Source organism: Entelurus aequoreus, linkage group LG09 (assembly GCF_033978785.1).
Source record: "Entelurus aequoreus isolate RoL-2023_Sb linkage group LG09, RoL_Eaeq_v1.1, whole genome shotgun sequence".
Lineage (NCBI taxonomy): Eukaryota > Metazoa > Chordata > Actinopteri > Syngnathiformes > Syngnathidae > Entelurus > Entelurus aequoreus.
In genome coordinates this window covers 67,681,071-67,696,070 of record NC_084739.1, presented here as the reverse complement: position 1 = coordinate 67,696,070, position 15,000 = coordinate 67,681,071, and the positions used below count along the sequence as shown (strand labels likewise).

Sequence of the window (15,000 nt, the reverse complement as noted above, 5' to 3'; positions counted from 1 at the left end):
TATATAAATAAATATAAATAGATATCTATTCATATATATATATATATTTGTTTTAATACATGTGTGTATATACGCAGTATATATATATATATATATATATATATGTATATATATATATATATATATATATGTATATATATATATATATATATATATGTATATATATATGTATATATATATGTATATATATATATATATATATATATGTATGTATATATATATATATATGTATATATATATATATATATGTATATATATATATATATATATGTATATATATATATATATGTATATATATATGTATATATATATGTATATATATATATATATATGTATGTATATATATATATATATATATATGTATATATATATATATATGTATATATATGTATATATATATATATATGTATATATATATATATGTATATATATATATATATATGTATATATATATATATATATATATATATGTATATATATATATATGTATATATATATATATATATATATATATATATATATATATATATATATATATATATATATATATATATATATATATATATATATATATATATATATATATATATAATGGCTTGTTTTTGTCACCTCTGCAGGAAGTCAAGTGATGAGACGGGGTAAGAGCGGCGTGAGAGCTGACGGCTAAAACCTCAACAGAAGCGAAGCCAAAGAAAAAGCTTCTTGTAGAAATGCAACTACAACAATAAAAAACCTGCTTTATTAATAATTCATGAGCTTGATGCTGCTGCTCAGTGTCGTAGTTTCCATCTCTGACATCAATGCTGGCTTTGGCGTTTTAAAGAACATATTTTAGCTCGTTAGAAGACTAAACAACTATTCTACTGTATCGAGGTCAATTACTGTTTGTTGTATAAAATATTTCAAATGTTGCAGTAAGATTAGTTAGCGCGCTTATGACCCATTGTTGACTTGAATCAAAAACATTTTTAAAAAAAAGCCAAAAGCTAGTTTGAGGGATTTAGATTGTATATTTTTGTATGAGCTCACTGACTTTGTTGTACGTCAAACAATAAATGATCAAAGTGCCTCCTTTTTTACTGTATTTATTATACTGTATTTACAACAAGTACATCCCATTGACACTTCCACCTGCACTGTTTGTCCAAAACAAAACAAAAGGTGTTAAAAATAGATATCTATGACGACGCTTTGGGTGTACAAGAATCCCAAATAAAAATTCAGCAGAGTTACTGAGCAAGATGGCATAAATTAGTCAAGTATTAAAAAGCGATGAAGAGTGGTCATTAAAAGAAGCTAAAAGGAGGATTTCAAGCATATTTGGAGCTCTTTCAACGTGGCAACGACACGTACATTCCTTTTCATGTGCACGGGACTCAGCACACATCCAGGAAGTAGACCCCACCCGTCTGTGCAACATGGAGGAATGTGCAGAAACTGAAGGACCGGAGAGGATCCAGAACCCAACAAGAACCGCCGTCTGCAGGCTTTTCAATTCAAAACATGCTCCCCCCCCGAAAGAAATGAAAAAAAAAGACATTTTCCGAGAACTTAGGAGTCCTATGAGCTGTGCAGATGCGGGATGGGGTAGAACTTGGACACGCGGCTCTGGGCGGTGGGGTTAAGGCACTCCGACTCGCCGCTCATCTGGAAGAAGACCTCCTGCTCCTGCAGCTTGCGCGTGAACTCCTCCTCCAGGGCCTGCAGGGGGCGGCAGAGACAGTGAGAGGAGTCGGGCGGAGGACTCCAGAGTCCAGAAGAAGAAGACCGAGGACCGACCTTCTTCCTGGGTCTCAGCTTCTCTCGCCACTCTCTGATCTCCTGACCGTGTTCCTCGTCTAGTTCCTTCAGCTTCTGGGTCTCGTGCTCGATGAGGAGGTGACACTTCTCATTCTGGAACAACATGGAGGATTATAGGAGCGCAGTACACCCAAGTATTCATTAAATACCACCATAATGACATTAAATACAGTAGTGTAGTACAGTGGTGCCCAACCACCGGTACCGGTCCGTGGAGCGATTGGGACCAGGCCGCACAAGAAATTTAAAAAAAATAAAAAAAAATAAAATAAAATTTAAATTAAAAAAAATAAAATTAAAAAAAATAAAAATACATTTAAAAAAATTACAAATGTTTTATTAAATCAACATAACACAATATATACATTATATATCAATACAGTCCGTAAGCACACATGATTGTATTTCTTTATGACAAAAAAAACAAAAAAAACATAACCCATACTCTCTCTATAAACAACCTGGTATCCTTTATGTGTGACTGCCATCTAATGGTCACACTTATCATTACACCATGTACCAAATCAAATAGTTTCGAGGTCGGTAAGCACAACCAGAATATTCCACACATGGCTCATTTTTGAAGACAAAGAAAGTATTTTAAGTGCAACAACACAGTGAGTGGTTCTTTAGTGTACCACTAGATGGAGCCCAAGTAGCACCACCGGTACTCACACCATCCCTATCAGTAAGTAATGATACTGCTGTGATTTGATATCTGTCATCCAGTGATATTCAACATGCTGAGTGATGGGAACCACTACACTGGAAGTGAGTGTATGTGTGTGTGTGGTGCTTGCAGTTCTCTTATGTTTGAGTCACACTGTATGTATGTATGTATGTATGTATGTAGTGTGTGTGTATGTATGTATGTATGAATGTAGTGTGTGTGTGTATGTATGTATGTAATGTGTGTGTATGTATGTATGTATATATGTAGTGTGTATGTATGTACTGTATGTATGTATGTAATGTGTGTGTGTGTATGTATGTATGTAATGTGTGTGTATGTATATATGTTTGCATGTACAGTATGTGTGTATGTATGTATGTATGTATGTATGTAATGTGTGTGTTTGTATGTATGCATGTATTTATGTATGTTTGCATGTATGTATGTAATGTGTTTATGTATGTATGTATGTAATGTGCGTGTGTGTGTGTATGTATGTATGTTTGCATGTACAGTATGTGTGTATGTATGTATGTATGTACGTATGTATGTATGTAAATGTATGTATGTAATGTGTGTGTATGTATGTATGTATATATGTAGTGTGTATGTATGTACTGTATGTATGTATGTAATGTGTGTGTGTGTATGTATGTATGTAATGTGTGTGTATGTATATATGTTTGCATGTACAGTATGTGTGTATTTATGTATGTATGTATGTAATGTGTGTGTTTGTATGTATGCATGTATTTATGTATGTTTGCATGTATGTATGTAATGGGTTTATGTATGTATGTATGTAATGTGTGTGTGTGTGTGTATGTATGTATGTATGTTTGCATGTACAGTATGTGTGTATGTATATATGTATGTACGTATGTAATGTGTGTGTTTGTATGTTTGCATGTATGTATGTAATGTGTTTATGTATGTATGTAATGTGTCTGTATGTATGTATATATGTAATATGTGTGCATGTATGTATGTATGTAATGTGTGTGTATGTATATATGTAGTGTGTGTGTGTATGTATGTATGTAATGTGTCTGTATGTATGTATATATGTAATATGTGTGCATGTATGTATGTATGTAATGTGTGTGTTTGTATGTATGTATGTATGTAATGTGTGTATGTATGAATGTATAAATGTAATGTGTGTGCATGTATGTATATATGTAGTGTGTGTATGTACGTATATAATGTGTGTGTTTGTATGTATGTATGTATGTAATGTGTGTGTGTATGTATGTATGTAATGTGTGTGTATGTATGTATGTATGTATGTATGTAAGTAATGTGTGTGTTTGTATGTATGTAGTGTGTGTATGTATGTATGTACGTATGTTGTGTGTGTGTTATGTATGTATGTAGTGTGTGTGTGTGTATGTATGTATGTAGTGTGTGTGTGTGTGTATGTAGTGTGTGTGTATGTATGTATGTAGTGTAGTGTGTGTGTATGTATGTATGTAGTGTGTGTGTATGTATGTATGTAGTGTGTGTGTGTGTATGTATGTATGTAGCGTGTGTATGTATGTATGTAGCGTGTATGTATATATGTAGTGTGCGTGTATGTATATATGTAGTGTGTATGTATGTATGTATGTAGTGTGTGTGTATGTATGTATGTAATGTGTGTGTTTGTATGTATGTATGTAGTGTGTATGTATGTATGTATGTAGTGTGTGTGTATGTATGTATGTATTGTGTGTATATGTGTGTATGTATGTATGTTATATGTGTGTATGTATGTATGTAGTGTGTATGTATGTATGTATGTATGTAGTGTGTGTGTTTGTATGTGTGTATGTATGTATGTAGTGTGTATGTATGTATGTAGTGTGTGTGTATGTATGTATGTAATGTGTGTGTATGTATGTATGTAGTGTGTGTGTATGTATGTGTGTATGTATGTATGTAGTGTGTGTGTGTATGTATGTATGTAATGTGTGTGTTTGTATGTATGTATGTATGTATGTATGTATGTATGTATGTAGTGTGTGTGTATGTATGTATGTATTGTGTGTGTATGTATGTATGTAGTGTGTGTGTGTATGTATGTATGTAATGTGTGTGTTTGTATGTATGTATGTATGTATGTATGTATGTAGTGTGTATGTATGTATGTAGTGTGTGTGTATGTATGTATGTATGTAGTGTGTATGTATGTATGTAGTGTGTGTGTATGTATGTAGTGTGTGTGTATGTACACTACCGTTCAAAAGTTTGGGGTCACATTGAAATGTCCTTATTTTTGAAGGAAAAGCACTGTACTTTTCAATGAAGATAACTTTAAACTAGTCTTAACTTGAAAGAAATACACTCTATACATTGCTAATGTGGTAAATGACTATTCTAGCTGCAAATGTCTGCTTTTTGGTGCAATATCTATATAGGTGTATAGAGGCCATTTCCAGCAACTATCACTCCAGTGTTCTAATGGTACAATGTGTTTGCTCATTGGCTCAGAAGACTAATTGAAGATTAGAAAAACCCTTGTGCAGTCATGTTCACACATCTGAAAACAGTTGAGCTCGTTACAGAAGCTACCAAACTGACCTTCCTTTGAGCAGATTGAGTTTCTGAGCATCACATTTGTGGGCTCAATTAAACGCTCAAAATGGCCAGAAAAAGAGAACTTTCATCTGAAACTCGACAGTCTATTCTTGTTCTTAGAAATGAAGGCTATTCCACAAAATTGTTTGGGTGACCCCAAACTTTTGAACGGTAGTGTAGGTATGTATGTATGTAGTGTGTATATATGTATGTATGTAGTGTGTGTGTATGTATGTATGTAGTGTGTGTGTATGTATGTAGTGTGTGTGTATGTATGTAGTGTGTGTGTATGCATGTATGTAGTGTGTGTGTATGTATGTATGTAGTGTGTATGTATGTATGTAGTGTGTGTGTAATGTATGTATGTAGTGTGTGTGTATGTATGTATGTAGTGTGTGTGTATTTATGTAGTGTGTGTGTGTGTATGTATGTAGTGTGTGTGTATGTATGTATGTAGTGTGTGTGTATGTATGTATGTAGTTGTTGTGTGTATGTTGTTGTATGTAGTGTGTATGTATGTAGTGTGTGTGTATGTATGTATGTATGTATGTATGTATGTAGTGTGTGTGTATGTATGTATGTAGTGTGTGTGTATGTATGTATGTAGTGTGTGTGTGTGTATGTATGTAGTGTGTTATGTAGTGTGTGTGTATGTATGTATGTATGTAGTGTGTATGTATGTATGTAGTGTGTGTGTATGTACTGTGTGTGTATGTATGTATGTATGTAGTGTATGTATGTATGTATGTATGTAGTGTATGTATGTATGTATGTATGTAGTGTGTGTGTATGTATGTATGTATGTAGTGTGCGTGTATGTATGTATGTAGTGTGTATGTATGTATGTATGTAGTGTGTGTGTATGTATGTAGTGTGTGTGTGTATGTATGTAGTGTGTGTGTGTGTATGTAGTGTGTGTGTATGTATGTATGTAGTGTGTGTGTGTGTATGTATGTAGTGTGTGTGTATGTAGTGTGTGTGTATGTATGTATGTATGTAGTGTGCGTGTATGTATGTATGTAGTGTGTGTGTATGTATGTAGTGTGTGTGTGTATGTATGTAGTGTGTGTGTGTATGTAGTGTGTGTATATGTATGTATGTATGTATATAGTGTGTGTGTATGTATGTATGTAGTGTGTGTGTGTGTATGTATGTAGTGTGTGTGTGTATGTATGTATGTATGTATGTAGTGTGTATGTATGTATGTATGTAGTGTGTGTATGTAGTGTGTGTGTATGTATGTATGTATGTATGTATGTAGTGTGTGTGTATGTATGTAGTGTGTGTGTGTGTATGTATGTATGTAGTGTGTGTATGTAGTGTGTGTGTATGTATGTATGTATGTATGTAGTGTGTGTGTATGTATGTATGTATGTAGTGTGTGTATGTATGTATGTAGTGTGTGTATGTATGTATGTATGTAGTGTGTGTGTGTATGTATGTATGTATGTATGTAGTGTGTGTGTGTGTGTGTATGTATGTATGTATGTAGTGTGTGTGTATGTATGTATGTATGTAGTGTGTGTGTGTGTATGTATGTATGTAGTGGTGTGTATGTATGTATGTAGTGTGTGTGTGTGTATGTATGTATGTAGTGTGTGTGTGTGTGTGTATGTATGTATGTGTAGTGTGTGTGTGTATGTATGTATGTAGTGTGTGTGTATGTATGTATGTATGTAGTGTGTGTGTGTGTGTGTATGTATGTATGTATGTAGTGTGTGTATGTATGTATGTAGTGTGTGTGTATGTATGTATGTATGTAGTGTGTGTGTGTGTATGTATGTAGTGTGTGTGTGTGTGTGTGTGTGTGACCTGTAGCTGCTGCAGTTCTCTGATGTTTGAGTCACACTGCAGCTGAAGATCTCTCATCTGGTTCTCATGTTTCTGGTGTTGATGGAGGCGCTCGTTCTTCTGCCTCTTCTCCTCCTGACAAGCAAACTGCAGCAAAACAGCAAAGTCACATCTAGTGCACCAGAAGAAGAAGAAAGTCCGAGGCAACGACAACAGCAAAGTCACATGTGGTGCACACGAAGAGAAGAAGAAGAAGAAGAAGAAGAGAAGAAGAAGGTGAAGGTGATCTACCTGCTTGACGCGCTCGCGCTCCTGCTCGGGCGTGACCACGGCCGAGGCGGCGATGCGCAGGCTCTTCTTGAACATGGCCATGCGCGTCTTGCCGTCGCTGCGCTGGATCTTGGGCAGGCGGACTCGCTCCTGGGTCTGCTTGTTCTTCATCTCCTCCACCAGCCGCTGGTTGTAGCGCTGCATCTGCTCCATCTCCTGCGCGGGCAAGACGGCGGAGGAGTGGGCTGGTGAGGCCTGAGGAACAAGGAGGGGGGCACACCTACTTTCTCATGGCGCTTCAGCAGCTGGTGCCTCTGCAGGAAGTACTGGTCCTTCAGCTGCTGCTTCAGCTGCTGGTGCTTCTCCTGCAGGTGGCGCTCCTCCAGCTCCCACATGGCCGCCTCCCGGGCTGCAGACACACAACATGGCCGTCACACAACAACCGTGTGTCAGAATAATTGTATACAAGTTATCCCACAACTTGTTTGCTCGCAGTTCAGGTTGCCCTGCGTGAAGACAGAAGCCGCCTTAGATCTTATTAAGCAAAAGGCAGACGGCTTGTAAACCTCCACTGTGTGCGATGGAATGCGCCGTAGAGGTGTCGGTTTCTCAGATCTCGGACAAGCCACAGGAAAGGACCTTATCATGACCCGAAATCTACAAGCAGAGAGGGGGCAAACCTGACACCGCTCCAAGCACCTTTTTGTTTGAACTGTTTATGACCCGGTGCAGCTGTTTATGACCCCTCCCCTTAGAAGCAGCTGCAGCTATGTAATCAGGAAATGCCCAAATAAAGGAGGAGGCGTGGAGCTCCTTCCTGAGAGCGGTGGGGTGACACTGCACGAGGGTGCAGGTCCACACGCGCTCTCCTCATGAGCTAAATTGAATCCTGTCTCTGGTTGATTCCTTGCTTCTTGTCTTGTTTAATAGATAGTTCGGTGTTTGAACCTGACAGCGTGAACTCCCTGTCCTCGGACCAGAACTATACAGTTCCAGACTTGCACGTTCTTAGACGTTGTGTGGAGGAACTTGGACCATGTGAACACCTCGGCAGGTCCTTGCCCTGACATTTGAACCTTGCTAGCAAACAGAACGCTGAGACCCAAACTTGGGGTGTACACACCTGAGGTGTTCCTCAAGGCACCGCTTTAAGTCCTACCCTTTTCGGCACTTACACTTTTTGTAATGTGACTTATGTGTACATTTAGTGTTGTACTTATGACTGGGGACACATTTTCCAGGCGCATATAAATATGTATACATAAAAGGTTGAACCAAAACACCAGATAATATGTCTGCTAATAGGTGCCATTTTGTGTCCTTATGTACACACACCATAAAAATACTGTATGTTGAAGCACAGTACGTCTGACTATGGTAGTCATAATGCTCCGACAACCCATCAAGCGGTGTGTCTTCATAGTTTACCAAAGTCTCACTAAAACATTGAGTGCCGTGTGTAATGAAACATGAAACTTTTGGTGTTGTTTACTAACCTGTTCTTGCTAGTGTCAGTTATTGAACAGGCGTCAACCTGCAGTCCACACTTATCTCTAGAGAGAGTTGGTACCAAACATGGCTTTATGCGGCCCGCGAGATGAGCTGAAATGTTTTGAATGACGGAAACTGCTGTTCTGAATGTGTCCACCGGATGTCGCCATAGCAATTCTTTGTATCGCCTGCCGCAGAGGGGGGCGGAGCTACGTGTCGTGTTAAGATAGAGGCCACACCTCCGTGTTTGGACGTACTTACACTGCTTATCGGTGATAGAATACAAAGTGTGGAATGTTACGTTCATGCCTTCATCGTCAAAGATGTGGTTGGTAATGTTGTACCCCCAAATAACATTGTTCATCTGTTCATTTCAGGTTGTACTTGTGACTGGGGACACATTTTCCAGGCGCACATAAATAATTATACATAAAAGGTTGAAACAAAACACCAGATAATATGTCTGCTAATAGGTGCCATTTTGTGTCCTTATATAGATACCATAATAATACCGTATGTTGAAGCACAGTACGTCTGACTATGGTAGTCATAAAGCTCCGACAATCCATCAAGCGGTGCGTCTTCATAATTTACCAAAGTCTCACTAAAACATTTTGAGCGCCGTGTGTAATTTTCTACATTCTCAAGAAACATCAAACTTTTGGTGTTGTTGACCAACCTGTACTTGCTAGTGTCAGTTATTGAACAGGCGCACATAAATACGCTGAAACAATATGTATCCCCTTCTAACTTCATGTTACATAGATGATGTTTTACAGACCATCTTCAGGATGCGCCGTTTTGTGGGCGGGTCTTATTTTACGTGCCTCCACTTCGACAGCATCTTCTCCCTGTTATCTTTATAGTACCGGTAGTTTTTAGCACTTCCGCAGCGCGTCTACTGACAGATCTAAGTAAGAACTTTACACTACTTTATATTAGAGATGACAACAGTGGAGGATGAATGTCACATAACAAAAAGATGGAGACAAATAAATAGCTTATCGACTACGGTGTCGACACGGACTACAATGGCGGACGTGCATTAATTTTCAGGACTTATGCAGATCCCAAATACACATCAGCAGGTACCAGAAGATAAGAAAAGTTGGTTTGACATAAAAAGTTGAAACAAAACGCCAAATAATACTGTATGTTGAAGCACAGTACGTCTGACTATGGTAGTCATAATGCTCCTACAATCCATCAAGCGGTGCGTCTTCATAGCTTACCAAAGTCGTACTAAAACATTTTGACAGATTTTTGAGCGCCGTGCGGAATGTTCTACATTCTCAATGAAACATCAAACTTTTGGTGTTGTTTACCAACCTGTACTTGCTAGTGTCGTTTATTGAACAGGCGTCAACCTGCAGTCCACACGTATCTCTGAGCCGTCTATAGAGAGAGTTGGTACCAAACCTGGCTTGATCAGGTTTTATCCGGCCCGCGAGATGAGCTGAAATGTTTTGAATGACGGAAACTGCTGTTCTAAATGTGTCCACTGGATGTCGCCATAGCAATTCTTTGTATTTGTATTTGCAGAGGGGGCGGAGCTATGTGCCGTGTTAAGAGAGAGGCCACACAGACGTACACTATATTGCCAAAAGTACCACCCATCCAAATGATGAGAGTCAGGTGTCCTAATCACTTGGCCCGGTGTATCAAATCAAGCACTTAGACATGGAGACTGTTCCTACAAACATTTGTGAAAGAATGGGCCGCTCTCAGTGATTTCCAGCATGGAACTGTCATAGGATGCCACCTGTGCAACAAATCCAGTGGTGAAATTTCCTCGCTCCTAAATATTCCACAGTCAACTTTATTATAAGAAAAGTGAAGATTTTGGGAACAACAGCAACTCAGCCACCAAGAACACCTTTGGGATGAATTAGAACGCAGACTGAGAGCCGGGCCTTCTCCACCAACATCAGTGTGTGACCTCACCAATGCGCTTTTGGAAGAAGGGGCGGAACATTGCTATAAAGACACTCCGCAACCTTGTGGACAGCCTTCCCAGAAGAGGTGAAGCTGAAATAGCTGCAAAAGGCGTAATATTTAGGGATGATGTTCGAAACCGATTCTCCCTGTTGTTCGATAAGAAAAGAACCGATTCCATGGACTCGAATCCCTTTTTGAGAACCGGTTCCTGTTATCGAGGCCACTATAGTAAAGAAAAAGAGTTGGTTCTTTATTCGAATCCCTGGGAATGAATCCCAAATGGGCAATGTTATGCCCATTTGATTGTAGACTCTTACTGACACCTTGTGGCGATATGAAAATACTACGCGCCAATAGTTTGGGCACTTCTGGGTTGACGATGTTAGTTCAGTTCATGAGACAATTGAGAAGTAGACAAGTTGTGTTAGCTCTTACAAGCCTTAGAAAAGATAAGTCTGTAAGTAAACTGTTTTAACTTGTTTATGTAACTCAATATTAAGGTGGAAAGTTGTTAAATTTGATAGTAAGATGTTTATTGAAAAACGATTTTTGTGCACTGTTTCAATGGATGTTTTGAGGACTTAAAATGGCTGCCAGTCGTGTATTTCCACCATCGAAATAGTTTCAACACTCGGAAGTATTTGTTTGATGATAGTACTGTATATTTGTGTGAAGCTAATATTTACATAGTGTATTACATTTCAGTATGTTCATTGAATCACATAGCTTATACATTTGTCATTGTGTGTATTTCAGTAAAAAAAACAAAAAAAAAAACAGTCCAGTGCAAGACAAAAGTAAAGATAGGAAAAGACAAAGCAAGATCAACAACACTAAAGATCCTAAATGGATTAATCTGCTTTGGAACTTTATTAGACGTCTTGGATTGTTTGTTAGCAGTCTGCCTGTGTGTGTAGTTAGTATGTTCCAATAGCAGCAGAAGTGCACTTTTTGGAGAGCTGTATTATTTTCAGTTTTGTGCCCAAGGGACTGATTTTATTTAACACTATATTATTACTTATACACCTATAGTATTCACAGAGACAGGTTGTTTTTGTGTTACTGTATACATTTGTTTTTCTGAAAAATCCCACTCAATATACACTACCGTTGAAAAGTTTGGGGTCACATTGAAATGTCCTTATTTTTGAAGGAAAAGCACTGTACTTTTCAATGACGATAACTTTAAACTAGTCTTAACTTGAAAGAAATACACTCTATACATTGCTAATGTGGTAAATGACTATTCTAGCTGCAAATGTCTGGTTTTTGGTGCAATATCTACATAGGTGTAATAGAGGCCCATTTCCAGCAACTATCACTCCAGCGTTCTAATGGTACAGAGTGTTTGCTCATTGGCTCAGAAGGCTAATTGATGATTAGAAAACCCTTGTGCAATCATGTTCACACATCTGAAAACACTTGAGCTCGTTACAGAAGCTACAAAACTGACCTTCCTTTGAGCAGATTGAGTTTCTGGAGCATCACATTTGTGGGGTCAATTAAACGCTCCAAATGGCCAGAAAAAGAGAACTTTCATCTGAAACTCGACAGTCTATTCTTGTTCTTAGAAATGAAGGCTATTCCACAAAATTGTTGGGGTGACCCCAAACTTTTGAACGGTAGTGTATATTTTGGGTAACAACAGTCGATATTTATTTATTTTATTTTTTTAGGGGTGCAACAGTCAATATTTATTTTATTTTATTTTTTTGTTATAAAATAAAAGTGAGCTTTTGTTAAACCAAATATTGTGGGTTTTTTTCTCCATATACAACAACCTATCTGGATTCGATAAGAGAATCGATAAGGAATCGGTTCGATAAGAGGATTCGATAATGGGCTCGAACTCGATACTTTCTTATCAAACATCATCCCTAGTCATATTGAACCCTATGGGTTAGGAATGGGATGGCACTTCAAGTTCATATGTGAGTCAAGGCAGGTGGCCAAATACTTTTGGCAATATAGCGTATATTAAAACATGTTTCTCCTTTCTAAAACTTAGTGGGTGCGCCCTATAGTCCGGAAAATGTGCCATTTAGTCTCCAAAACGTAGGAGGAGGTTCTAATGGGCGTGAGAGTTGACCCACCTCTCATCAGCTGCTGCTTGTGGTTGAGACAGTCCCTCTCGATGGTGGCGACCTCCACCTTGTGCTGCTGGATGATCTTCTTCAGCTCGCCATCCAGCTCCTGCTGCTGCTTCTGGAGGAACTCCTGCTCCTGAGGCGGCGTGGCCACAAAACAACAAAAGGGAAAGAAGGGAGCGGTGAGGGAGGAGTCGACCGGAAGGAGCGCGATGAGAAACAGGTGAGAAAAGACCAGAACGGTAAAAAAAAAAGTGAAGGTTTTGTCATCGTGTCATCCACACACTGTGGGAGGTGACATCATCGTCATGAGTGGAACCAGCAGGAGACACTCAAACATCACGGATGACCACGATGGAGGTTAAGAGAGGAAAGAGTCGTAATTTTACTCGGCAAAAGTCAGAATTTTATAAGAAAACTTTTAACATTTTGGCAATATTGTAATAATATTTGGAATTTTGATGACAAAAGTCATCATTTTACTTGCAAAATAGTGACATTTTTGAAGAACAAAAAAGAAAAACTGGCAATATTGTGACACAAGTCTAAATTTTATATGACAAATGTCACCATTTTGCATTAAAAAGTAATAATTTCACATAAAAAACTAATAATTTTACAGGAAAATATTTAAATATTACAAAATCTGAAATAATATAAGAAATTGCTCCCAATTTTATAAGAAAAAAGTAGAGAGAAATACAGCTTTCAGTTAATTTATTGTAATTTTTTGTTTGTAATTGTTTTTTGGTTATTAAAGTATGTCTCTAAATACATATATATGTATTTTTTTGTGATTAATTTTGATCAAAGGGGGCGCATTTTAATTTCTTAAACACACTTGTTATGTTGACCAGAGGGGGAGCACTTTTAAAAGCGACACACAAGTCAGTTTGAAAACAATCCCTCCTTTTTGGGACCACCCTCATTTTGATAGATGTCACCAGCAGGGGGTGCAAATGAGACATTGTCTATTAGATGCAATGTTATTGGGACCATGATTTATGTCATCACTTGTTCACACCTCCTCATATGGAAGATACTTTTCATTCTTCATGTCTCAAGAAGGGTGGAAATACAAGAAAACACACACACACACACACACACACACACGCACACACACACGCTCTTGTATTTCCTACCTTCATGAGACCTCCGAATAATGCCTACCCTTTCTAGATATATAAAGATGTGTATTTACAACATTAATAATATATACAAACTATGCAAATATAAAAAAGCAGAGTTGGAATTTCACAAGAAAAAGGTCACAATTTCACAAGAAAAACTTAGAATTCTGGCAGTATTATAATAAAAGTCGTCACTTTACTCAACGCAAGTAAAATTTTTACAAAAAGAACTGAACATTTGCGCGATATTATGAAAAGAGTCGTAATTTTACCTGACAAAAGTCACAATTTTATAAGAAAACTTTAACATTTTGGCAATTTTTTAATAATAATCGGAATTTTACTCTGCAAAATGATGACAAAAGTCATAATTTTATTCCAAAAATGTCACTATTTTACAAGAACAACAAAAAAAGTTTGGCAATATTGTGATAAAAGTCTAAATTTTAAATGACAAATGTCACCATTTTGCATTAAAAAGTAATAATTTGACATAAAAAAGTATCCTGTCATCCACACACTGTGGGAGGTGACATCATCGTCATGAGTGGAACCAGCAGGAGACACTCAAAGATCACGGATGACCACGGTGGAGGTTAAGAGAGGAAAGTCAGCACCTTTCAGGTCATCACGGGCTTCTTCACCGTCATTAACGTCCACGTCTTTAGCAGCAACATGTCTGAGGTTTTACACTCCATTTTGGATTTTAACCACCCAAAAAAAAAAATCACTATGTATAGTTTTTTTTATTTACAGTAGAGAAACAAATGTACATTTTACAGTAAAATTCTGGCACTGAGCTGCCTTTTTTTAACCATAAACACAGCAGTACTGTTTTTCCATTTACAGTAATATACACTACATTTTGAGGTGAAATTATTGCAACTTGCCATATTTTTTTACATTTTAGTTTAAAAAAAATCTATTAATAAAATGCATAAAACATGGTGACATAAAACAAAATTCAAAATTGTACTGTAAAATGTTATTGTTTTTATTTAAAGTAAAACAACAACAAAAATGTAAATTTTACAGTAAAATTCTGGCAACTGAGCTGCCTTTTTTTTTTTTTTAACCATAAAAACAGCAGTACTGTTTTTCCATTTACAGTAATATACACTACATTTTGAGGTGAAATTATTGCAACTTGCCATATTTTTTTACATTTTAGTTTAAAAAAAATCTATTAATAAAATGCATAAAACATGGTGACATAAAACAAAATTCAAAATTGTACTGTAAAATGTTATTGTTTTTATTT

The 15,000-nt window shown here is 37.0% G+C and overlaps 3 protein-coding genes across 3 annotated transcripts in view; 2 read left to right on the top strand and 1 right to left on the bottom strand.

Moving 5' to 3' along the window:
- Positions 1-1,041, top strand: part of LOC133657644 (collagen alpha-1(XVII) chain-like) — an 89,004-nt gene extending 87,963 nt beyond the window's left edge. Inside the window, exon 51 of the mRNA XM_062059213.1 lies at positions 618-1,041. Within this exon, the coding sequence (XP_061915197.1) occupies positions 618-667 (50 nt within the window). The 3' untranslated portion in view covers positions 668-1,041. The remainder of the gene's footprint in view (positions 1-617) is intronic.
- A 33-nt stretch (positions 1,042-1,074) lies between these two features.
- On the bottom strand, positions 1,075-13,874 carry LOC133657649 (STE20-like serine/threonine-protein kinase). The gene is made up of 6 exons (XM_062059223.1): positions 12,616-13,874; positions 7,378-7,502; positions 7,115-7,309; positions 6,845-6,970; positions 1,780-1,893; positions 1,075-1,701 (listed from the first exon to the last, which is right to left on the bottom strand). Exons 1-6 carry the CDS (start codon positions 12,620-12,622, stop codon positions 1,561-1,563), a joined length of 708 nt encoding a protein of 235 aa, XP_061915207.1. The 5' UTR covers positions 12,623-13,874; the 3' UTR covers positions 1,075-1,560.
- Positions 13,875-14,282: 408 nt separating this feature from the next.
- Positions 14,283-15,000, top strand: part of LOC133657025 (collagen alpha-1(XVII) chain-like) — a 4,057-nt gene continuing 3,339 nt past the window's right edge. Inside the window, exon 1 of the mRNA XM_062057906.1 lies at positions 14,283-14,334. Within this exon, the coding sequence (XP_061913890.1) occupies positions 14,283-14,334 (52 nt within the window). The remainder of the gene's footprint in view (positions 14,335-15,000) is intronic.